The sequence below is a fragment of the Vipera ursinii genome, assembly GCF_947247035.1.
Source record: "Vipera ursinii genome assembly, chromosome: 5".
Lineage (NCBI taxonomy): Eukaryota > Metazoa > Chordata > Lepidosauria > Squamata > Viperidae > Vipera > Vipera ursinii.
In genome coordinates this window covers 1,509,479-1,535,237 of record NC_139518.1, presented here as the reverse complement: position 1 = coordinate 1,535,237, position 25,759 = coordinate 1,509,479, and the positions used below count along the sequence as shown (strand labels likewise).

The following is a 25,759-nucleotide window of genomic DNA, read 5'->3' as shown; positions in this document are numbered from 1 at the left end:
TTAGCAGTAGCCTTCATTCTATGTCTATGCCTGCTTATTAGGGCTTTCACACACACACCCAAGCGGCATTATTACAAAGTCAGCTTAATTGCCCCCAACAATCTGGGTCCTCATTTTACCTACCTGGGAAGGATGGAAGGCTGAGTCAACCTTGAGCCTGGTGGGACTCGAACCTGCACTAATTGCAGGCAGCAATTAGGTTTTAATCAGTCCTCCCTCAATCTGCACAGGAGAAAAGAACTTGTCACTTCCCCTTTTCAGCCACAGTCCTGATTATTTTAGGGATATGCGGACTTAAACTTTGGAAAAAAAACAGATGAAATCCGCTCTATTAGTTCTCCAGCTGGGAGAATATAGCTTTGGTCTGGAATTGGATCAAAGGCTTGTTGTATATCTTTATCCAAAACAAGCTTGCTTGTTTACCTGCAGACGTTTCATTACCCGAACTAGGTAACGTCGTCAGTGCTAGAAGAGGGGGGGGGTTGCAAGGAAGAAGAGGAGTATGGGGTCCTTGGTCCTCTGAGCCTGCTTGTTTTCTTGCAGACTTTTCTTGACCCAACTAGGTAACCTCATATAGTGCTAGAAGGGAGGTGAGTTTGGAGAGAGGAGGAGGAGAAGGAGAGCTGTGGGGTCCTTGGGGTTCTCTGACCTGGGTTGTTCCCTTGCAGACATTTCATTATTCAACTAGGTAACATCATCAGTGCTAAAAGGGGGGAGTTGTGCAGAGGAGGAGGAGAACCGTGGGGTCCTTGGTGGTCTCTGAGCTTAGTGGTTTTCTTGCAGACGTTTCATTGTCTGACTAAGTAACATCATCCGTGCTAGGTAATGTGTGCGCTGGAGCCTTCTGGATCAAGCATCAATTTAAGACTAATCTCCCCTGGGGGGCGGGGAATGCCCAGCTGTGTGCAGCCGCTGCCAAAGAAGCTAACACAATCCTGGGGTGCATAAACAGAGGCACGGAATCAAGATCACATGAAGTATTATTACCGCTTTATAAAACCCCAGTGAGGCCACACCTGAATGCTTCAGCCAATTTTGGTCACCCTACCACAAAAAAGATGTTAAGACCTTGGAAATAGTTCAGAGAAGAGCAACTAAGATGATCCAAGGCCTGGAGACCAAAACATACGAAGAACGGCTGCGGGATTTGGGTTTGGCTAGTCTAAAGAAGAAGAGAAATAGGGGTGACACGATAACAGTTTTCCAGTATTTGAGGGGCTGCCACAAAGAAGAAGAGGGGGTCACGTTATTCTCCAAAGCACGAGAGGGCAGGACGAGAAACAACGGTTGGAAGCTGATCCAAGGGAGAAGCAACCAGGAGAAACTTCCTGACAGTGAGGATAATTAACCAGTGGAACAGCTTGCCACCAGAAGTTGTGGATGCTCCATCACTGGAGGTCTTTAAGAAGAGAGTAACGAAGGGCTAGGGAGGACACGATAGCCATCTTCCAGTATTTGAGGGGCTGTGTCAGGACCCACCCCAAACCACATCTTAGGAAGACAAAATTCTTGGAGTCAAATCTATTCCAAAAAGAATCTTTCCTATGACATGCTTGGTTGTAGGAAACGAGACAGGACTTAATATTATCCCTCGAAGTGAACCCTTATAAAGAGTTCCCGGTTTAACCCCCCTTAACCCCATTTGGTCAGTCCCCCATCCTTTCTCTCGTATCATCCCTCTCGTGGGAAAAAGGAACTTAGGACCCTTCATGTTTATTGCTCTCTTCCGTGACACAAGCCAGATGCTAGCCCCCCCTTTTGTTTCCCCAGTTCAAAAGGCTCCTTGATGAGTTTCCATCAGTGTTCCAATATCTCAGGGGCTGCCCCAAAGAAGAGGGAGCCAAGCTATTCTCCAAAGCACCTGAAAGCAGGACAAGAAGCAATGGATGGAAACTAGTCAAGGAGAGAAGCAACCTAGAACTAAGGAGAAACTTCCTGACAGTTAGAACAACTAACCAGTGGAACAACCTGCCTCCAGAAGTGGTGGGTGCGCCATCCCTGGAGGTTTTTAAGCAGAGTCTGGACAGTCACTTGTCTGAGATGGTATAGGTTCTCCTGCTTGAGCAGGGGGCTGGACTAGAAGACCTCCAAGGCCCCTTCCAGCTGTATTCTGTTCTGTTCCTTCCAACCCTGGTTCTCGGGCACCATCGCCACCAATTCATCTGCCTCCCCTGGACTTCCCTTCTTCTTCATCTCTTCCCAGGAACTCCCTCCAGGCTCAGCCTTCCTACGGATCCAGTTCTCCTCCGCTTGGGAAGATCAGCGGCCTGAACAAGCTGCCTTCCGTCAGTCAGCTCATCAACCCTCAGCAGCGCAACACCTTAACCCCCACCAGCATTCCCGACAGCATGGGAGCCAACAGTAAGGCATAGTTTTACGCCTGGTTTTTAATTTTATTCCACCTTTTACTTTCTTCGTAAGCAACTCAAGGGAATGAACATATCCCACACAACAACCCTGCCAGGTGGGTTGGGCTGAGAGAAAGAGGGACTAAACCAAAGTCGCCCAGCCGGCTTTCAGGCCTAAGGCGGGACTAGAACTCCCCGTCTCCTGGGGATTGGCCCAAAGTCACCCAGTCGGCTTTCATGCCTAAGGCGGGACTAGAACTCTCCGTCTCCTGGGGATTGGCCCAAAGTCCCCAGCTGGCATTCATGCCTGAGGCGGGACTAGAACTCACCGTCTCCTGGTGATTGGCCCAAAGTCCCCCGGCCAGTTTTCATGTCTATGGCTGGTTTGCAAATTATGGATGGAGATTCCAGTTTCGCAAAGTCGTCCTCCCACCACCATTGGGAGCAAGGTTGAAGATGGCTGGACTTCAACTCCCAGAATCCACCAGCTTGTCTTTGACCTGCCGTTCCTTCCCTCCTTCCGCCCAGTTCCAATGATGGGGGGCCACATGACGATGGCGGGCGACATGAACGGGCTGAGCCCCACCCAGACGCTGGCTCCACCCCTCTCCATGCCATCCACCTCCCACTGCACCCCCCCTCCGCCCTACCCCACAGACTGCAGCATCGTCAGGTGAGTGAGGGGAGCGGGAGGGTGGGCCGCCACGGGCGCTTGTCACGGGGGAAGGGGTCTCTGTTCGATCGTGGTTAGCCCCGAGGCCGGTTCTGCGCCCTTGGCGGAAGCGACGTCTTGCGCTGGCTTAGCAACCTGCCTGTTTCCATCACTTTTGCAGAGACGAGCTATCTGCCCGTGCATCTCCTCCGTAAGCGTGGGGGGTGCACAATAGGCATCCAAGGGAACGGAAGGGGCCTGCTCACCTGGTGCTAGGGACACACACAGAGAGAAGTGAACAATAAAGTCACAAAGGTGACATCCGAACCTGGCCCGGTGTTTAGGCGTGGCCGCCATCTTGACTTTTCTGACTCTCCTGTGCTCAGCAGCGATTTGGGAGCTGCTTCCAAGAGGGGAAAAGGATCTTGGCTTGGCTGAGCCGGGCTGTTGAACTCTCGGATTGACTGCTGCGATTCCCTGTCTGTGGGGCTGCCCTTGGAGACAGCACCTTAGCCTCCCTCGGAAGCACCCGGGTCCCAGTTGCACATAATTAGCTTCAGTGCCCCCCCCCCCCCGTTTAAGGAAGTCGGTCTCCTCCTCGGCTCGGGTTTCGGACCTCGCCGGTGGGACTCGTCCCGCAAGACTCCAGACACGGATCGCTTTCTCGCACTCGCTTCCGCGGGCCTCCTCTAGGTGCAAGGGCTGCGCCCGCTTGCCAAGGGCAGGACCTCTGTGGCCGAGGGGGGGGGAGGCTGCCAGGGCTGGCCATTCTCCCCCCTCGGAATGGGACCCCCTCCCCGTGGCCAACTCCCCACAGCACAACTCAACTGCGGGACAATTCAGCCCATCGCGAAAGTGAAATTAATTTTGACGGGACCGCGGCCGACGGTCATCGGATCAAAATCCATCCAGCAGGACGCGAGTTGGAATTCTTTCGAGGAAAACGGGGGGGGGGGGGGTTTCGCCAAACCGCAAAAGCAGCTGAACGAAACGGTTCAGGTGGCGCTGAATTGTCCCGCGGCGAAGTGGCCGCGGCGAGTTACCCTAGACCCTCTCACGCTCGCCCCCCTCCCCTTCCTCTGGGTGGTTGGGGTCTCTGTCTTCAACTTTCTGCCCTGGCGCCTCTTCTTGGAACGAGAGCGGGGGGTGGGTGGGGGGGGTTGCGCTTGGGCTGTTCCCCGTTCTGGCCTCGCTTCGCTGCTGCTTGGGCTCTTGGGGAAAGCAGCCTTGGGGGGGGGGGAGTCCGGCAGAACGACTCGTCCTGGAGGGGGGGGTCCAAGGGAATCACCCCCCACCCAGCCACCCGCTTAGCAGCATTGATCTGTTCCATCCAGCCACTGCTTTCGGCAGCGAGTGTCCCCTTCCACCTGGCCGACCGGCTAGAGCCGCGGAGAGGGTCTCCAGTCCCCCCCAAGCCCCCACTTGGTCTCTTGATTCCACCGTCTCTGCAGGGGGGGGCTCTGTCCCCTCCCAAGACAGCCCCTGGCTGGGTCCCCTCCGGTTTTCCTGCCAATGGGAAGCACCCCACTCCTGTCCCTCCCCCAGCTCTCTGCGCTGGGTGGTTTCCCTGGCGGACGTTTCATGACCCAACTAGGGGACAGCATCAGTGCTAGAAAGGGGGGAGGGGGGGTTGCGGAAAGGAGGAGGAGGAGGAGGAGGAGGACTGGGGGGGTCCTTGGTGCTCTCTGAGCTGGGTGGTTTCCTTGCAGACCTTTCATGACCCCACTAGGCAACGTCATCAGGGCATTTAATATCATTCGCCCTGATGATGTTGCCTAGTTGGGTCATGAAAGGTCTGCAAGAACAGCATTTCCCAACCTTAGGAACTTGAAGATGCGTGGACTTCAACTCCCAGAATTCCCCAGCCAGCTATGCTGGCTGGGGAATTCTGGGAGTTGAAGTCCACGCATCTTCAAGTTCCTAAGGTTGGGAAACGCTGTGCAAGAAAACCACCCAGCTCAGAGAGCACCCAGGACCCCACAGTTCTTTTTCTTCTTCTTCTCCTCCTCCTTCCTCCTCCCCCCTCCCCTTGTCCTCCTCCTCCTCTCCTCCTCCTCCTCCCCCTCTTCTCCTCCTCCTATTCTTCTCCACCTCCTCCTTTTCCCTCCCCCTCTTCCTCCCCCTCCCCTCCTCCTCCTCCTCCTCCTCTCCACAAACCCTTCCAGCCCTGACGATGTTCCCTAGTTTGGGTCATGAAACGTCTGCGAGAAACCCACCCAGGGGCTCAGAGAGCACCCGGGACCATTTCCCACCCTGAGCTCCAAAGATTCTCCTTGATAGAGTGCCTGGTGCGGATCTTGCCATGTTGGGGCTCTGCGGTCTGGGTGACCTCCTCATCTCAATTTCTCCTTCTCTCTTTCCCTCCTCCTCCTTCTCCTCCTCCTCCTCTTCCTCTCTCGTCCCCCCTCTCGTCGTCCCCCTGCAGTTTCTTAGCCAGGCTGGGCTGCTCCTCATGTCTGGATTATTTCACGGCGCAAGGGCTGACCACCATCTATCAGATTGAGCACTACTCCATGGATGTAAGTAACCGACTCTCCCTTTCGTTCCCCCGGCTGGGGGTGGGGTGGGATGGGGGGGCAGCCCCCGAGCCTCTGAAATGGGAGGACAACAAGCTGGGCTGGCTGGGCCCTGCTAGCACCGCAGAGGTCCTCCGGAGGGGAGAGCGGGTGTGTGTGTGTGTGGTGGACAAGAGCAACACAAGCCCCTCGCTTCTCCTCCTGAGCCACTGCCTGTAGTTGTAGGGTGTTTGGGAAGATGTGGGTCTGAACGCGGAGTCGAGCCGGTCACGGGACGTGCCCGGTGCTCTTTGCAGACAATGCAGCGACTGCAGGCGGCCAGGCAGCCCTTCCTGCGCCCCCCACCCCACCCGCCTTTTGTCCCTCTGCAACTGCCCCCTTGAAATTGCTTGCTTGGCTGGGGTGCTCCGGGGCCCTTTGGGGGTTCAGCCTGGCCACCCCCTCTCCTCTCCCCCCACCCTGCTCTCAGGCTGGCGGTCTCCGCGCTTCCTCGCTGCCTCCGGCTGACCGTCTCTTGCTTGTGACCGGCCATCAGCGGGAGGGAAGTCTTGACCGTGTGCCAGGCAAACTCCAGAGCTGTCAGGGTGGAGTGTTTTTTTTTGGGGGGGGGGTTTGTCCACTTCTGCCCCCAGGAGGTTAATGGTGGAATTGTTAATTGTGGAATTGTGGGTGGTTTTCAACAACGGGACCGCATAACCGTTTGATTGAGATGGTGTGAAGTCTCCTGCCCGAGCAGGGGGTTAGACTAGATGACCTCTGAGGTCCCTTCCAACATTATTATTCTATAAAACTTTTATTCATAAAGCATGAAACTCAGTCAACTGAACACCCAAATTGACTGGCACTAATGGTTGACGTTATTATTATTATTATTATTATTATTATTATTATTATTATTATTATTATTAAAAACTTTTACTCATAAAACATGAAACTCAGTCAACTGAACACTCAAATTGACTGGCACTAATGGTTGACATTATTATTATTATTATTATTATTATTATTATTATTATTATTATTATTATTTATTAAAAACTTTTACTCATAAAACATGAAACTCAGTCAACACTCAAACTGACTGGCGCTGATGGTTGACACGGGTTGCTGCCAGCATCCTAGGTATCAACCAGGTACCTCCTTAAAATGGAAGATGTTCCGAGTAGCGCAGTTTTTTGTAGCTTCGCTGGAGTTGTTGTTGTTGTTATCATCATCATCATCATCACCTCTGAGGTCCCCCCAGCCCTTGGAGCCTGTGATTCTAGGAGCGTGCCTCAAATTCCTGCTGACCTTAGAACATAGAACGATAGGCTTGAAAGGGACCACAGAGGTCCTCTAGTCTGGCCCCTTGAGAAGCATCGAGCAGAAGACCCCCCACACTGTTCCAGACCAGTGGGTCTCCGGACTCATCTCAAAAGCCTCCAGGGATGGAGCTCCCACAACTTCTGGAGGCAACTTCCGCAGATTGATATCGATCAGTTAAAAAGTTGGGAAGGTATCCCATTGAGCTCAACCGGCTGTCTGAACGGGCAGTGGATTCAGTGGCTCTGAACCGGCTTCTCCCGCCTGCTCAGTTGGGGACAGCTCAAAGGTTGATAGTCCAAGACAATCCAATCTCTCAGGGGCTGCCCCAAAGAAGAGGGAGTCAAGCTCTTCTCCAAAGCGCCTGAAGGCAGGAGAAGAAGCAACGGATGGAAACTCATCAAGGAGAGAAGCAGCCTGGAGCTAAGGAGAAACTTCCTGACAGTGAGAACAATTAGCCAGTGGAACTCCTTGCCTCCAGAAGTTGTGGGTGCTCCAACACTGGAGGCTTTCAGTGATCATGTGATTCCCCGGGGATCATGTGATTCCCCGGGGATCAGGTGATTTCCCGGGGATCAGGTGATTCCCCGTGGAGGCTGCGACCGTCATAATTGTGAGTCGGTTGCCAAGCAGCCGAATGTTGATGCCCTGACCGACGGGATGCTGCAAGGCTCCTGTGTCTGAAAAACAGTCAGGAGTCCCTTTTTTCCCCAGTGCTGTTGTAACTTCGAATGGTCATTAAGTGAACTGCTGTAAACTGAGGACTACCTGTATTCTCTTATTCTGTTAAGATCGAGCTGTTGCCAAAAGCAATATGGGGGCGGGGAGGTAGGGAGGGAAGGAGAAAAGAAGGGAAGAAGGAAGAGAGGGAGGGAGGAAGGAAGGAGATGGAAGAAGACGAAGAATAAAGGAGACGGGAGGAGATGAGAAGAGGAAGGAAGGAGTGTGAGGAATAATGGAAGGAAGGAAGGGAATGAGAAGGAAGGAAGAGAAGGAAAAAAGGAAGGAGATGGAAGAAGATGATAAAGGAGACAGGAGATGAGAAGAGGAAAGAAGGAGTGTGAGGAATAAGGGAAGGAAGGAGAGGAAGGTTGAAAGAAAGGAGAAGAAGGAAGGAACAAAGGAAGTAAGAAAGAAGGAAGGAAGGGAATGAGAAGGAAGGGATGGAAGAAGATGAAGAATAAAGGAGACGGGAGGAGATGAGAAGAGGAAGGAAGGAGTGTGAGGAATAATGGAAGGAAGGAAGGGAATGAGAAGGAAGGAAGAGAAGGAAAAAAGGAAGGAGATGGAAGAAGATGATAAAGGAGACAGGAGATGAGAAGAGGAAAGAAGGAGTGTGAGGAATAAGGGAAGGAAGGAGAGGAAGGTTGAAAGAAAGGAGAAGAAGGAAGGAACAAAGGAAGTAAGAAAGAAGGAAGGAAGGGAATGAGAAGGAAGGGATGGAAGAAGATGAAGAATAAAGGAGACGGGAGGAGATGAGAAGAGGAAGGAAGGAGTGTGAGGAATAATGGAAGGAAGGAAGGGAATGAGAAGGAAGGAAGAGAAGGAAAAAAGGAAGGAGATGGAAGAAGATGATAAAGGAGACAGGAGATGAGAAGAGGAAAGAAGGAGTGTGAGGAATAAGGGAAGGAAGGAGAGGAAGGTTGAAAGAAAGGAGAAGAAGGAAGGAACAAAGGAAGTAAGAAAGAAGGAAGGAAGGGAATGAGAAGGAAGGGATGGAAGAAGATGAAGAATAAAGGAGACGGGAGGAGATGAGAAGAGGAAGGAAGGAGTGTGAGGAATAATGGAAGGAAGGAAGGGAATGAGAAGGAAGGAAGAGAAGGAAAAAAGGAAGGAGATGGAAGAAGATGATAAAGGAGACAGGAGATGAGAAGAGGAAAGAAGGAGTGTGAGGAATAAGGGAAGGAAGGAGAGGAAGGTTGAAAGAAAGGAGAAGAAGGAAGGAACAAAGGAAGTAAGAAAGAAGGAAGGAAGGGAATGAGAAGGAAGGGATGGAAGAAGATGAAGAATAAAGGAGACGGGAGGAGATGAGAAGAGGAAGGAAGGGGAGGGAGGGAGGAAGTGATCCATCTCTCCCGGTGCTGAAAATCTCTCTCTCTCTCTCTCTCTCTCTCTCTCTCTCTCTCTCTCTCTCTCTCTCTCTCTCTCTCTCTCTCTCTCTCTCTCTCTCTCGCTCTCTCGCTCTCGCTCTCGCTCTCGCTCTTCCTTCCAGGATCTGGTGAGCCTGAAGATCCCGGAGCAGTTCCGCCACGCCATCTGGAAGGGCCTCCTGGATTACCGGCAGCTGCACGACTTCTCCTCCCCGCCCCACCTCCTCCGCACACCCAGCGGGGCCTCCACGGTCAGCGTGGGCTCCAGCGAGGCCCGGGGCGAGCGGGTGATCGACGCCGTGCGCTTCACCCTCCGCCAGACCATCTCCTTCCCGCCGCGCGACGACTGGAACGACTTCAACTTCGACCTGGACGCCCGCCGGAACAAGCAGCAGCGCATCAAGGAGGAAGGGGAGTGAGGGCCACGCCCCCTTCTCCGGCCCGGCCCGAAGACCCTCCCCGCCCCGAGGGTCTCCCCACCACCACTCCCCTGATTTCTGTTCTGACACCCCTTCCCCGAAACGGCGGAAGGGAAGCCGAGCTCCGCGCGCCACGAACTCACTCGCGACCTGTAGCTTTTTTACTTTCGAGCGGTTGTGTTTTTTTTGGCTTTGGCTTTGGTTGAGTTTGTGTGTTTTTTTTAAAAAAATAATAATAACTCACAGCTAGGTGTGTGTGTGTGTGTCTGTGTGGGTGTGAGGGCCGGTTACCTTTTACGGTTAAGAGTAAGGAAGACCACCACCACCACAAACCAAAAAATGGATGATTTGTCTGGCAAGTTACGGTTTTCCACATGTGTGGGAGCTAACCGCTCTTTGGCTGACCTGAGTGCGTCTTTTGTGGGAGATACACACACACACACACACTGTCAGGTTTTTGTTGTTTGCACACACAACGTGTGCTGTAGTTGTGGCCAGGTCTTTGCACGGATCTCTTGCTGAATTAACCAGTTCCCGGTGCTTTCGCAGCCTCACTTTAGAGCTAGACTGGTGGACTTCAACTCCCAGAATTCCTCAGCCAGCCATGCCTATGACTTCCCTCCTGCCTCCTAGAGCGGAGAGACTACAGAGAAAGGGATTATAAGAGAGCAAGCAGGCCACAATGGGGATACGCGTCTAAAAGAAGGCATTAGGGTCAGGGGATTCTGGGAGTCGACGTCCACAAATCTTAAAAGTTGTCAGTTTAAAGTCAGCTTCGGTTGACCACGTTTTGCTTTTGAGTTTTCAAATCAGAAGATGAGAACTTTCCAGCTAAGACAGACGGGATGTGCGGTCGGTGATTGAGCAGCTCCCTGGTCCCTTTGGTTGTAGCCACATGGGTCGGATAGTCCCCTTCCATGTACAAAGGAGGCAACTGCTGAATTTACAAGAAGCCAGCTTGTTCACAAGCCAGTGGCACCAGCGTGAAGTGCGCATGGCTTCGTGTTCAGTTCTCGCAGTCCTTACGGATTGTTGCTTTGCAACAGAAAAATGGACACACTGCTTTCCCCCCCCCCCCGTCCCCCAGTTGCAATACCCACATAGGTTTAGTAGCAGCACCGTGTAGTAGCAACAGCCCCTAGTAGCAATAGGCACATAGTGCTGGGAAGTTTGAGGCTAATCCGAGGGTAGTTGGAATCGCTTAAGTTGGTCGCACCGGTTGAGAGGTGCTTCTTCCGATGTCCCAGAATCCCCCAGGCTGTCCGGAGGAAAAACACTGTTGTGTTCCTACAGTTGTGGCTTCTTTGTTCACGCGAGTGCAGAGTCACTTCTGGCTGGCAGAGCCACAGCGTTCAGCTCTGCCGCTCAAGCCCTTTCTGAGTTTAAGGCCCTCTTGTATCTTCAGAGTTTCAAGGTTGTGTTGTATTTCCTGGGGTGGGGTGGAATGTGAGCAGTGGCCCACCAGGAAGGTGGCCTAGGACTGGAGAAGGGGGGGGTGTCTGAATGGCCCTGATCTGCAGCCCCCCCCCCCAATCTTTCTTTGAAGCCAGGAGAGCCCTTAGCAACTGACACACACACACACACACACACACACAAGGCTTTTCTTGAACATTTCAATGTAGGGGAACTTTGAGGCTGCTTTATCAGTCCTGCGGCAGCTGTTCTTTCAGATCCATCCTTCCTTCCTTCCTTCCTTTCTTCCTCCCACCCCTCTGTCCCACCTTTCCCTTTTTCCTTCCTCTCTCCCTCCTTTTCTCTTCCCTATTTCCATTCCTTCCTCCTACTGTCCCTTCTTTTCTCTCTATACCTCCCTTCCTTCTGTCCCTTCCTCTCTCCTTCCTCTTTCTTTCTTTCTTTCTTTCTTTCTTTCTTTCTTTCTTCTTTCTTTCTTTCTTTCTTTCTTTCTTCTTTCTTTTTCTTTCTCTTTCTTTCTTTCTTTCTTTCTTTCTTCTTTCTCTTTCTTTCTTTCTTTCTTTCTTTCTTCCTCCCTTCTCTTCCTCCTGTCTTTTTCCTCCCTCTATCTCTCCCTTCTGTGCTTCCTCCCTCCTTCCCTCCCTCATTTCATACCTTCATTTTTTCCTTTCTTCCCTCCTTCCTTCCCTCCCCCAACCATTTCCTCCCTTCCTCCCTTCCTTCTCTTTCCCTTTCTCCACCTCCATTCCACCTTTGGGAAGGCGAATTCTCCACCGCAGGCGGGTTGCAAACCTCAAGGGACTTTGTGAAAGAAAATCTCATTTATTGGCTTTGAAAAAAGGTGGCGACAGCCTTCCTGCCCAGCCTTCTTCACTCTTTGCCTTCCGCTCCTCCGGGCTCCAGTCTGGGGCTGAATTCGAGTTCCTCGGCCTTCTTCCTCCATCTTCCTGGAGCCGCCAGCCTTGCAGTGCTGGCCTCTCTTCCGCCACTCCCGTTGCCTAAAATCTCAAATCCTCTGCAGATTCAGTCTCTTTCCAATTTTTTTTTTTGCCTTCGCGCATCGTCAGGAAAAGTTTTGTAAGTAGAGATTTGTATGTATTTTTGGTTTTTTGTGTGTTTTTTTTGGTAACGTCCTAGAACCTTTTTACATTGGTTCTTTTTTTAAAATTGTTTATTGTCTTTCTTTGGGAAATCGGGTGCCTGAGAACCACAGTTTTGTTTGCATATTTTTTTTAATTGTTTTTACGGTGAAAAGCTTGATTGCAAACTGCTATGGATGGGGGAAACATCTTCACACAGTTTTCTGCCCCACTGAAGACACGAGCAGAAAGGGGGGGGATCGGATGCAGACCCCACCCCCCACCCCATAAGGGAAGGGGAGAGAAAGGAACCAGAGGGGTTGACTTGACTTCAAGAGTCCTAGATTTCAAAGTAATTTTATTTGTCTCACTTCAACCACTGTATCTACAGGTTGTTCATGACTTGTAAGAAGTATTAATTGGACAAAAAAAATATAACCACTCTGTTCTCAATGCCAGTGTAAATAAAAGCCACATTAAACGTTCTTCACGCTTGAGACGGTCGTTTTATTTGCAGAGGGGGGGCAGATTGGGGATTTTTTTTGGGGGGGAAATGCTCTCTGGTCCTCGACTTAACACCACTCGCACAGTGACGGCCCCGAAAAAAAACGACTTAGGACTGTGTTTCGCACGTACGACCGTCGCAGCATCCCCATGGGTCAGGTGATCAAAACTCAGATGCTTGGCAACTGGCGTGTACTTGTGACGGTTGCAATGATGATCCATCCCCTTTTGCGGCTTTCCGACCAGCAAAGCCAATGGGGGAAACCAGATTCCCTTAAGAACCGGGTGACTCACTTAACAATGGCAGCGATCTGCCCTAACAACCGTGACAAGGTGGGTCCTAAAACGGGGCAAAATTCACTTAACACCACTCTGAACTTTGGGCTCAATTACGGTCAAGGGCCTAGTGAAAAATTCCATGCCTTTGGTCTATTTTTCAACAACAACAACAACAACAATAAAGTTGGAAGGGACCTTGGAGGTCATCTAGTCCAACCCCCTGCTCAGGCAGGAAACCCTATAGCATTTCAGACAAATGGCTGTCCAATCTCCCCTTAAAAACCTCCAGTGTTGGAGCATTCACCGCTTCTGGAGGCAAGGAGTTCCACTGATTGATTGTTCTAACTGTTAGGAAATTCCTCCTTAGTTCCTGGTTGCTTCTCTCCTTGATGAGTTTCCATCCGTTGCTTCTTGTCCTGCTTTCAGGTGCTTTGGAGAATAGCTTGACTGCCTCTTCTTTGGGGCAGCCCCTGAGATATTGGAAGACTGCTATCATGTCCCCCCTCGTCCTTCTCTTCATTAAACTAGACATACCCAATTCCAGCAACCGTTCCTGATATGTTTTAGCCTCCAGTCCCCTGATCATCTTTGTTGCTCTTCTCTGCGCTCTTTCCAGGGTCTCAACATCTTTTGAGTTGACTACGTGTCGTTTCCCTTCCGTGTGGTTTTCTGGATAGAAGTCCATTTGCAAAGGTTTATTCCATGCAGTGTGGGATTCATTCCTCTTGCGTCTAAAAATACAGCTCTTAAAGTAAGGCGCGCCTGGAGGTTTTAATCTCCTTTCCGCCCTTCTTCGTTGGCAAGCAGATCCCGCTCTTTTGTCTGCCAGTGAAGCTTTTCCCCGGAAGATCTAAGACATCTGCATTCTCCTGGTGTCCCTGCTCCTTCCTGCCTGCAGTCCCTGCTTTGTTCTTTCTAGATTAAAGCACAAATACTTCCCCCCCCATACCCTCCCCGTTTACGAAGAGCAACGAGGATGATTAGGGGACCGGAGGCCAAAACATAAGAAGAACGGTTGCAGGAATTGGGTAGGTCTAGTGCAGGGGCAGGCAACCTTGGCTCTTTTATGACTCGTGGACTTCAAGCCCCAGAATTCCCCAGCCTGCTTTGCTCTCTTCTAATCCCTTTCTCTGTAGTCGCTCCGCTCTAGGGGTCAGGAGAAAAGTAATAGGCATGGCTTGACTGGGGAATTCTGGGAGTTGAAGTCCTCAAGTCTTCCAAGTGATCAAGGTTGGAGACCCCTGATCTGGAGGACCGAAAGAGCCTGTCCATCTCTACCCGGCCCTCGACCATCGCCAGCTCTCCTTCAGCTGTGGGGTTTTCCCAGAAGCTGCAAAGAAGTCAATTCCGGGAGTTGAAGTCCACGAGTCATAAAAGAGCCATGGTTGCCTAGCCCTGGTGTAGTGTGATGGCTCCGACAGAGGAAACTCTTCAAAAGAACTTCGAGGCATTGTTTATCTTAAAGAATCTTTTATTTGAGAAACAAAGTATCGGCACTACATAGTTAAAGTCAAAAAGTGAATTCCCCTCCCCTGGATGCAAAGTAACAAAGTACAATTCCCTCCTCCAATTAATGGTCATAAATCACATTCCCCAATTAGCTTGAAGCACAGGCTTTCTCCCCAGCTCTCCAGCCCGCCAAATCTTTTATCAGCTCTGGAATCAGTAACCTTGATTCTCATGCTAGGTTTAGTGTTGTTATGTCTAGCTGGACTCTCATCCACATTCCCCCCCCCCTCCCAGCATCAACGAACTCTAAAAGCAATAGAGAAAAGGTGGCTACATTTCCATCTGTTGTCAAAGCAAGAACGTCCGATGTTAGCAGCGTTGACATCTAATTTAATGAGAAGAACTACGAGGGGTGACAGGATAGCAGCCTTCCAATATCTCAGGGGCCGCCCCAAAGAAGAGGGAGTCAAGCTATTCTCCAAAGTGCCTGAAGGCAGGACAAAAAGCAGCAGATGGAAACTAGTCAAGGAGAGAAGCAACCTGGAATTAAGGAGAAACTTCCTGACAGTGAGAACAATTAACCAGTGGAACTCCTTGCCTCCAGAAGCTGTGAATGCTCCAACACTGGAAGTTTTAAAGAAGAAACTAGACAGCCGTTTGTCTGAAATGGTCTAGGGTTTCCTGCCTGAGCGGGGGGTTGGACTAGAAGACCTCCAAGGTCCCTTCCAACTCTTATTCTGTTCTCACTGTCGGGGAATTTCTCCTTAGTTCTAGTTGCTCCTCTCCTTGATTAGTTTCCATCTGTTGTTTCTTGACACACACCCCTCTTCTTTGTGGCAGCCCCTCAAATGTTGGAAGGCTGCTCCTCATGTCACTCTAGTCCTTTTTGTTAAACTAGATTTAACCCATTCCTGCCACCGTTCTTCCTATCTTTTAGCCATGTCTCTCTCTAGTCCCTGGTCATTTTGAAGGACCAACATTAGCCAACTTCCTACTGGAATTCTACTAAGCAGACCTGGGTGCTTGGCCTTCCCCTTTCATCTTGGTTATGTATCTTGCAAGGATTGTCTTGTCAAGACCACAGCCCCCTTCAGCTTAAGACCAGACCCCTGTGTGTCTGACTCACAGAGACCCCTTGAATTTACCTGCAACTGCAGTTCTTGAAGAAGTCAGTGGAATTCACACAACTGATCTTGCTCATCTTACAGAACACAGAATAACAAGAGTTGGAAGGGACCCTGGAGGTCATCTAGTCCAACCCTGCCCACCACCCAAGCAGGAGACCCTACACTGTTTCTGACAGACGGCAGTCCAGTCTCTTCTTAAAAGCTTCCAGTGATGAAACTCCCATAAAACTTCTGAAGGCAACTCCTGTTCCATCGGTTGATGGTTCTCACTGTCAGGAAATGTCTCCTTATCTTCCTTGATCTTAGGTGACCCCATTGTCCTGCCGGACCTGAAAGAGCTTGGTGAGAGCTGGGCCTGGTTACATGGGGGGACAGATCTCCCACCATCAATTCTGTAAGCTCTATGAAGTTCTGGACTCTCGGAAGAGTGACCAACAATTAATTATATGCCATCAAGTTGGCTTCAGCTTGGAAGAACAGCTCCAGTGACGATCATCTGCTTTCTTGCATGATCCACAAAAGAGCCATTTTGTAATCTTCTTTGGGGTAGATTTGAGTGAAATCCTACACAGAGGTTCCCTGCTTCTAAGACCCCATCCTCAGATCCTACCTGAGAGTGAGAACAATTATTCTATTCTATTCTGTTCTGTTCTGTTCTGTTCTGTTCTATTCTGTTCTGTTCTATTCTATTCTATTCTATTCTAGTCTAGTCTAGTCTAGTCTAGTCTAGTCTAGTCTAGTCTAGTCTAGTCTAGTCTAGTCCATTCCATTCCATTCCATTCCATTCCATTCCATAATTCTATTCTATTCTATTCTGTTCTGTTCTGTTCTGTTCTGTTCTGTTCTATTCTATTCTATTCTATTCTATTCTACTCTACTCTACTCTACTCTACTCTACTCTACTCTACTCTACTCTATTCTACTCTATTCCTCCAATATTCTATTCTATTCTATTCTATTCTATTCTATTCTATTCTATTCTATTCTATTCTATTCTATTCTATTCTATTCTATTCTATTTTACTCTATTCTATTCTATTCTATTCCTCCAATATTCTATTCTATTCTATTCTATTCTATTCTATTCTATTCTATTCTATTCTATTCTATTCTATTCTATTCTATTCTATTCTATTCTATTCTATTTTACTCTACTCTACTCTACTCTATTCTATTCTATTCCTCCAATATTCTATTCTATTCTATTCTATTCTATTCTATTCTATTCTATTCTATTCTATTCTATTCTATTCTATTCTATTCTATTCTATTCTGTTCTGTTCTGTTCTGTTCTGTTCTGTTCTACTCTACTCTATTCTATTCTATTCCTCCAATATTCTACTCTACTCTATTCTACTCTACTCTACTCTACTCTACTCTACTCTACTCTACTCTACTCTACTCTACTCTACTCTATTCTATTCTATTCTATTCTATTCTGATTGGAGATCATCAGCCAGAGATCCCTTCCAACTCTTGGTCTTCTGTGATTCTGCTTGACCTCCAAGGTCCCTTCCAGCTCTGTCACTCTGCGACTTCTATTAAGACAAGCCTTCATTGAACCATCTGGGTGTTCCGTTCCCAGCTCTGCGGAGCACATCCCCCTTGGATCATGCTGCCCAAGAATTTTCCCAGAGCCATAATTTGCATCGAGGGATGAACTGGAGATTAAACATCAAAGTGGTTAAAAATCGCCCTGGAGCACGGTTGACATGGAGACTCATTTGCGTATGTTATGAAGTCTAGAAGCCTATTGCAAGGAGAGGGTAGCGGTTAAGGTCCTGGATGGGAAGCTCTGTGCCCAGCCCCATTCGCTGAACCCTTGGGAGGGAGGGAGGGAAGGACTGCTACACGCCCCACCCTCGGCCGCGGAAGGATGGGTGAGAAATTAAACCATAGAGCAACAGAGCTGCGTATCTGATTGACGTTTGGTTTCCAACACACCAGCCTTGAACGGAGGTGTCGTTTCCTGGGGTTGACTTGGGGTCATGCAAACCCCACAGACACATTGCAAGCTGTGGGGTCCTCCGTGCTCTCTGAGCTGGGAGGTTTCCTTACAGATGTTTCATGACCAAACTAGGTAACACCATCAGTGCTAGAACGAAGGGGGGGGTTTGCAGGGAAGAGGAGGAGGAGGAGGAGGATGGATGGATGTGTGGCTCTTTGATGCTGTCTAAGCTTGGCAGTTTTCTTACAGACCTTTTGTTACCGAACTAGGCAACATCATCAGTGCAAAACCACCACCTCCTCCTCCTCCTCCTCTTCCTCCTCCTCCTCTCGCCAACCCCTCTTTTATTGCAGTGATGATGTCACCTAGTTGGGTCATGAAACATCTGCAAGAAAACCAAACTCTTCAGAGAGCACCAAGGGCCCCACAGTCCTCCTCTTCCTCCTCCTTCTGCTTCTCCTCCTCTTCCTCCTCTTCCTCCTCCTCCTTCTCCTTCTGCTTCTCCTCCTCCTCCTTTCCGCAAACCCCTCTCCCTTCCAGCACTGATGATGTTCTCTAGGTGGCTCATGAAACATCTGCAAGAAAACCACCCAGCTCAGAGAGCACCAGGGACCTCACAGTTCTCCTCCTCCTCCTCCTCCTCCTCCTCCTCCTTTCCACAAACCCCTCTCCCTTCCAGCACTGATGATGTTGCCTAGCTGGGTCATGAAAAGTCTGCAAGAAAACCACCCAGCTGAGGGAGCACCAGCAGGGATCCCACAGTTCAACCCTGAGCTGCAAAATTTCTCTCCTCTTCCGTAAGAGGTGCAAGTCACTGCCCCTTTCCCTCTGTCGCCCGAGTCAGTGGCCGTCACTCCTTCCGCCAGAGAGGAGAAAGGAAGAAAAAGAAGAATGCTATGAGCAGCTGACTCATAGTCCGGACCAAGCGTCCACCGTGGGAAAGGCAGCCTTTCACCAACCTCCAGGTTCGCCAGTCCCCCTCTTCGCTTCGTCCGGAGACCTTTGCGTGCTGCTGCGCCCCTCCTTCCCTTCCACCAGCCAGACTTTTGGGCAGGGAACCCAGGATCTCCTGAGGGCTAGATCAGAAGATGCAGGAGAAGCGCAAGCAAGATGGTCAGGGGACTGGAGGCTAAAACATAAGAAGAACGGCTGCTGGAATTGGGGATGTCCAGTTTAATGAAGAGAAGGACGAGGGGGGACAGGATAGCAGCCTTCCAGTATCTCAGGGGCTGCCCCAAAGAAGAGGCAGTCAAGCTCTTCTTCAAAACACCTGAAGGCAGGACAAGAAGCCGCGGATGGAAACCCATCAAGGAGACAAACAACCTGGAACCAAGGAGGAATTTCCTGACAGTGAGAACAATTAACCAGTGGAACAACCTGCCTCCAGAGGTGGTGAATGCTCCAACACTGGAAGTTTTAAAGAAGAGACTGGACAGCCATTTGCCTGAAATGGTATAGGGTTTCCTGCCTGAGCAGGGGGTTGGACTAGATGACCTCCAAGGTCCCTTCCAACTTATTATTATTATTAACAATGGTTGGAAACTGATCAAGGAGAGAAGCAACCTGGAACTAAGGAGAAACTTCCTGACAGTTAGAACAATTAACCAGTGGAACTCCTCGCCTCCAGAAGCGGTGAATGCTCCAACACTGGAAGTTTTAAAGAAGAGACTGGACAGCCATTTGCCTGAAATGGTATAGAGTTTGTTCCTTGAGCAGGGGGTTGGACTAGAAGACCTCCAAGGTCCCTTCCAGCTCTATTCTGATTCTACATCCCAAAGAGCCAGGAAGCACTTTTTTTTCCTGAGTCACCAATTTGATTCCAAAAGTTCACAAAAGCTCCGCGGCTTGGAATAAAAATTGCTGAGTCGGAAAAAGGGCAGGAGGGAGGGGCTGTTTCCCAGAAGGCACTGCATTTCTGCCGTTGGGGCATTTGTTAAGTGAGCTTTGCCCTGCTTTACGACCTTTCTCACCACCGTCGTTAAGTGGGTCGCTGCAGAGGTTAAGCTAGTTACATGTTTGTGAAGTGAGCTTGGCTCCCCCGCTGACTTTGCTTGTCAGAAGGTCACAAAAAGGGGATCACGTGACACACACACACCCTGGGGACGCTGCGACCGTCGTAAATACGAGTCAGCTACGAGCATCTGGATTTTGATCACGTGACCACAGGGGAGGCTGCAACGGCCGTAGGGGTGAAAACGCTCCTAAGCCATGGTATTCAGTGCTGTTGTAACTTCAGCCACTAAACAAAGGGTCGTAAGCTGAGGATTATCTGTAGTATGCCTTTAGGCCGGCTCCCATTGTAAGGGTGAAAAATGGTTCGATATTTACTTTTTTCCAGGGCTGTTGCAACTTCGAAAAGCCACAAAACTAACGGCTGAAAGTAGAGGATTATCTGTTATAGTTATACAGAGAGTTCGTTTAGTCCGGCAAGATTCTGTCTGTACGCGAAGAGCTGCAAGGAAACCATGCAGAAGGAAACTCTGCCAGTCGTGCTTGGAGCCTGGGCTGGTTTCCTTGCAGGCGTTTCATGACCTAAACTAGGTAACATCATCAGGGCTAGAAGGAGGGGGGCTTGCGGAGAAGAGGAGGAGAAGAGAAAGAAAGAAAGAAAAGGAAAGAAAAGAAGAAAGAAAGAAAGAAAGAAAGAAGAAGAAAGAAAGAAAGAAAGAAAGAAAGAAAGAAAGAAAGAGAAAGAAAGAGAGAGAGAGAGAGAGAGAGAGAGAGAAAGAAAGAAGAAGAAAGAAAAGAAAGAAAGAAAGAAAGAAAGAAAGGGAGAGAGAGAGAGAAAGAAAGAAAGAAAGAAAGAAAGAAAGAAAGAAAGAAAAGAAAGAAAGAAAGAAAGAAAGAAAGAGAAAGAGAAAGAGAGAGAAGAGAGAAAGAGAAAGAAAAGAAAGAAAGAAAGAAAGAAAGAAAGAAAGAAGAAAGAAAGGAAGGAAGGAAGGAAGGAAGGAAGGAAGGAAGGAAGGAAGGAAGGAAGGAAGAAAGGAAGGAAGGAAGGATTGTGGGATCCTTGGTGTTCTGAGCTGGGCGGTTTTCTTGCAGACGTTTCATGATACAACTAGGTAACGTGATCAGTGCTAGAAGGAGGGTGGCTTGACTTAAATAAACTTTTATTGTCATTTTTCTTGCATACACTATGGCACACGTCAAAATGAAATTCCGATGCATTGCTATCGAAAGAGAAAACAATGTCATCATCCCCAGGATAATAATTATAAGAACAATAATAATATAATAACCGGCAGCATCCCAATGTGCCAAATTATACAAAAATGACACCGAGACAGGAGGAGGACTGTGGGGTCCTTGGCGCTCTCTGAGCTGGGTGGTTTCCTTGCAAGGACCCCTCGTTTCTTGCAGACGTTTCATTACCAAACTAGGTAAGGTCATCAGTGCGGTGATGTTACTAGTTGGATCACGAAATGTCTGCAAGAAAACAACCAAGCTCAGAAAGCATCATGAATCCTGCAGCCCTCCTCACACAGCCAAGCGTCCCCGCCAAACCATCCTTGATTGAAATATGATAGCTAACAGGGTGACAGAGTTGGAAGGGACCTTTGAGGTCTTCTAGTCCGGCCCCCTGCCCTAGATCGTGGAATCCTAGGGCTGGAAGGGACCTCGGAGGTCTTCTAGTCCAACCCTCTGCCCTTGATCATGGAATCCTAGGGCTGGAAGGGACCTCGGAGGTCTTCTAGTCCAACCCTCTGCCCTTGATCATGGAATCCTAGGGCTGGAAGGGACCTTGGAGGTCTTCTAGTCCAACCCTCTGCCCTTAATCATGGAATCCTAGGGCTGGAAGGGACCTTGGAGGTCTTCTAGTCCAACCCTCTGCCCTTGATCATGGAATCCTAGGGCTGGAAGGGACCTTGGAGGTCTTCTAGTCCAACCCTCTGCCCTTGATCATGGAATCCTAGGGCTGGAAGGGACCTTTGAGGACTTCTAGTCCGGCCCCCTGCCCTAGATCATGGAATCCTAGGGCTGGAAGGGACCTCGGAGGTCTTCTAGTCCAACCCTCTGCCCTTGATCATGGAATCCTAGGGCTGGAAGGGACCTTGGAGGTCTTCTAGTCCAACCCTCTGCCCTTGATCATGGAATCCTAGGGCTGGAAGGGACCTTGGAGGTCTTCTAGTCCAACCCTCTGCCCTTGATCATGGAATCCTAGGGCTGGAAGGGACCTTTGAGGACTTCTAGTCCGGCCCCCTGCCCTAGATCATGGAATCCTAGGGCTGGAAGGGACCTTGGAGGTCTTCTAGTCCAACCCTCTGCCCTTGATCATGGAATCCTAGGGCTGGAAGGGACCTTGGAGGTCTTCTAGTCCAACCCTCTGCCCTTGATCATGGAATCCTAGGGCTGGAAGGGACCTTGGAGGTCTTCTAGTCCAACCCTCTGCCCTTGATCATGGAATCCTAGGGCTGGAAGGGACCTTAGAGGTCTTCTAGTCCGGCCCCCTGCCCTAGATCATGGAATCTTAGGCCTGGAAGGGACCTTGGAGGTCTTCTAGTCCAACCTTCTGCCCTTGATCATGGAATCCTAGGGCTGGAAGGGACCTTAGAGGTCTTCTAGTCCAGCCCCCTGCCCTAGATCATGTGTTCTGTACCAGCCTGCTACCGGCCCTGCAGAAAAGGCAGGGACAACCCCTTTTACAAGAAGGCAAGAGGCTGGAATTACGCCTGCCAAATTTATTGCTACAAAAACAAATAGAACAAGACACGAACCAAGAAACAGGAGCTTTTCCAGCGGTTGCCTTCAGCAAACCAGCCCTCCCACGCATTCCCCTTAAATACAGTTCAGGGCGTGGCTTCTCTCTGCCTCCTTCCGAGGAGCCCCATTGCCTTCCTCTGTTTACTCCTGATTGACTGCCTCCTGCCTCGGGCGTCCTTGAACAGGGCCAGCTGTGGGTCATCTTCATCCACGCTGTCAGGCTCACACAGCTGGGTCTGCCTCGTGACCAGGTGGGAGGGGCCTGGCTGAGGGCTCTCATCAAGCTGTCCGACCCCCTCAGCAAGCTCTTCAACACCCCCCTCCTCCTCCTCCTTTGAGTCGTCCGACCCAACTGCCGAACCCACAGGCTGACCCTGAATCACAACCTCATGGAATCCTAGGGCTGGAAGGGACCTTGGAGGTCTTCTATTCCGGCCCCCTGCCCTAGATTATGGAATCCTAGGCCTGGAAGGGACCTTAGAGGTCTTCTAGTCCAACCCCCTGCTTAAAACCCCAGCATCCAAGTTATCGATGAACAACATTTGCAGGTTGCCCGTTGACCCTCTTTGGCTGCCTGGGATTCCTTGTCCTTCCAGAACCAGCTCCTCTAACTGAAGCGCCGGCACGCCCGTGTCCCCAAAGGACTGCCTGTTTTGGCCGCCCTGTGGGCAAAACCTATTTTGGAGCTTCTTTGTCCCGCAGCCAACCATCGCTTCAGTTCCGTGTTTGGTCTTCAGGCTGGCCTCTCGTGGAAAGCCGCCCGCCCACCACCCACCCTGGTGTGGAGCAAGCGATGCCCTCAAGGGACCTGCGAAGTGGTGGGAACTCAATAAAGACGGGGAGGGAGTTACCCATGCCCGAGCAGTGTACATCCGTGTAATAAACGCTCCTGGAAAGCTTGCCTTTGGTTGGCAACGCCCAGGGTGTGCCAGGCACAAGATTTTGGCTTTCAGCACAGGGTTGAGAAGAGCTGATGGGCAACATCGCCGCTGCCAAAACTTCAGAGGTGCGGATAACAATGGGGCTCATGCGCTCGATGACATGCGCCATGTGATGCCTGCTTGCCCCAGGCGGTGCCCACATGATGCAGCCGTGCCTTAATTCCTTCAGCCATGGTTTTTAGACTAAATTCAGTGGGGGGGGGCAGGTGTGGCACTCAGCTACAAACTGGCTGCCCGGGCTGGGTCCCACCATGCAGACCAGACACCAGTACGGTCACTGTCCATGCAAACTGTAGGGGAAGGAGTGGCAGAACCCTGCGGGTGGGGTTAAAAGAGGACTCAGCCTAGAATCTCCACCTAGCCACAAGTGGACAAAGTCCAGCCTCCCTTGACTTGTGTGGACCCTCATCTCAGCAGGAAGAGAAGATTCATGTGCAAAAGCTTTTAATTGTACCTTCTGAGGTGGACCTGACACTTTTGCACCTGAAGAGGAAGGAAAAAGGAATGAGGGAGGGAGGGAGGGAGGGAGGAGGGGAGGAAGGAAGGAAGGAAGGAAGGAAGGAAGGAAGGAAGGAAGGAAGGAAGGAAGGAAGGAAGGAAGGAAATAAGGTGATGAGGAATGAGGAAAAAAGGAAAGAGTTGGGGAATGAGAGGAAGGAAGGAAGGAAGGAGAGAGAAGACGAAGGAGAGGAAGGAGATGTGTAGGAGAAGAGATGGCAGAATTTTGGCGGTGGAGTCAAAAGAGGTGCCAGCCTAGAATCCCTACATAGCCACAAGCAAAATCAAGTCCAAACTGCCTTGAGTTCTGCTCACCCGCATCTTACTCCTAGGAAACGCACAGGCTTTCAAGCAATACATCAGCCTAACTGGACCTCCGCTTGTGGGACCTGGTCTTTTGTGCCTGACACAAACTTAGATAAACAAGAGGATTTACTGAGCATCTTCCGAGCGCCTGCGTTCCAGGGGAAGGTTATCCCGCTGCATGGGTGGAGAGGAATAAAATCTCAGCCGTGCAGAAAACAGGGCGATCTCAGCCGAATTGGAACTTCTTGAAGACTGTCGGGTGAGGGAAAGGCGTCTTGGCTTCCAACACAGGGCTTAGGCCTAAACCTCCTGGTATGCGAAGGCCACAAAGGAATCAGGGCAACCCAGAAGCATTCCGAATTCTGGTTTGGTTGGTTATGGTGAAAGGCGGAGGGAGTCAGCGAAGAATTCGAAGCTGACGAGACGTCGCAAGGAACCACGGCGTCAACTTTAGAAAAAGGTGGCTGCAGAAGAAACAGCACCAGCGCTGGGACGTCTGTGCTGCTTCCCACGGCTTCCCGGCCCTCTCTGAGCGGTTTTTACAGACTCCCTGACAATCTGGGTCCTCGTTTTAATGACCTCAGAAGGGCAGAAGGCTGAGTCAACCTCGAGCTGGTCAGGATCGAACTCCCAGCACTGGGCAGAGAACTAGCCTGCAATCCTGCATTCTAACCAGTGCGCCACCATGGAAGAGAAGGAGGGAGGAGGTGGGAATGAGAGGAAGAAAGGAAGGAAGGAAGGAAGGAAGGAAGGAAGGAAGGAAGGAAGGAAGGAAGGAAGGAAGGAGGGAGATGGGGAATGAGGAAAGAAGGAAAGAGTTGGGGAATGAGAGGGAGGGAGGGAGGGAGGAAGGAAGGAGATGGGAATGAGATGAAAGAAGGAAGGGGGAGGGAGGGAGGGAGGAAGGAAGGAAGGAAGGAAGGTAGGAAGGAGATGGGGAATGAGAGGAAGGAAGGAAGGAAATGGGAATGAGAGGAAGAAAGGAAGAAAGGGAGGGAGGAAGGAAGGAATGGGAATGAGAGGAAGGAAAGAAGGAAGGAAGGGGTGGAGGGAGGGAGGGAGGAAGAGAGAGAGGGAGAAAGGAAGGAAGGAGATGGGGAATGAGAGGAAGGAAGGAAGGAAATGGGAATGAGAGGAAGAAAGAAAGAAAGAAAGAAAGAAAGAAAGAAAGAAAGAAAGAAAGAAAGAAAGAAAGAAAGAAAGAAAGAAAGAAGGAAGGAAGGAAGGAAGGAAGGAAGGAAGGAAGGAAGGAAGGATGGAAGGAGGAAAGGAGGAAGGAGACGGGAATGAGAGAAAGAAAGGAAGGGCAATAGCCCTTAGACTTATAGACCGCTTCACACTCTTTCCAGCTCTCTCTAAGCAGTTTGCAGAGTCAGCATTTCCCCCCCCCCCCAAAAAAAATCTGGGTCCTCATTTTACCGTCCTGAGAAGGCTGAATCAACCCTGAGCCGGTCAGGATCGAACTCCCGGCGGTGGGCAGAGGATTCGCCTGCCCTGGGCCGCCTTCAGAAAGGGGAAATGGAGGGTTCCAACCAACCTTTTTAATTCAAAGGAAAAAACTTCCATCAGATTGATGAGATGCGTAAGAGTTTGGCTCAGGAAAATGTAACTCCTTGAATAAAGGGGGTCAGCTGAGAATGGTGTCGCCAGAGCCCTCCTGATTTTGCTGCCCCATAGACCACAGACAGTCCTCAAATTACAACCGTTTAGTGACCGTTTGAATTTATAGTGGCACTGAAGAAAGGAACTTACGACCGCTTTTCACACTTACGACCGTTGCAGCATCCCCAGGGTCACGTGATCAGAATTCAGACACTCGGCAACTGGCTCACTTTTGTGACGGTCACCGTGTCCCCGGGTCACACCAGCAAAACCAAGCGGGGGAAAAGCCAGATTCACTTAACAAGCGTGTTGCTAACTTGACAACTGCAACGATCTGCTTAACCACCGTGGCAAGAAAGGTTGTAAAATGAGGCAAAATTCAGTCTCAGTTACAGAAATTTCGGGCTCCCTTGTGGTCATAAATCGAGGACTTAACTTGCAGGAGGTGGGACTAGAAGACCTCCAAGGTCCCTCCCAACCCTATTCTGATGGGTTGACGACTTGTACAAGGCAAGGAAGCTTGGAAGTCGTACTTTAAAGCAGGGGTCTCCAACCTTTTAAGAGCTGTGGACTTCAACTCCCAGA

The 25,759-nt window shown here is 50.2% G+C and overlaps 1 protein-coding gene across 5 annotated transcripts in view; it reads left to right on the top strand.

Moving 5' to 3' along the window:
• Positions 1–9,438, top strand: part of TP63 (tumor protein p63) — a gene marked incomplete at its 3' end in the record, with an annotated part of 133,249 nt that extends 123,811 nt beyond the window's left edge. For 3 of the 5 annotated variants that reach the window (XM_083363964.1, XM_083363966.1, XM_083363961.1), the window contains 4 exons: positions 2,204–2,361; positions 2,877–3,021; positions 5,426–5,519; positions 9,031–9,438. In XM_083363964.1, coding sequence (XP_083220090.1) covers positions 2,204–2,361; positions 2,877–3,021; positions 5,426–5,519; positions 9,031–9,327 — 694 coding nt within the window. Of the gene's footprint in view, positions 1–2,203; positions 2,362–2,876; positions 3,026–5,425; positions 5,520–9,030 lie in introns of those variants that run through there. The other 2 variants (XM_083363962.1, XM_083363963.1) reach the window with 1 other exon arrangement.
• Between the last annotated feature and the right edge of the window lie 16,321 nt (positions 9,439–25,759).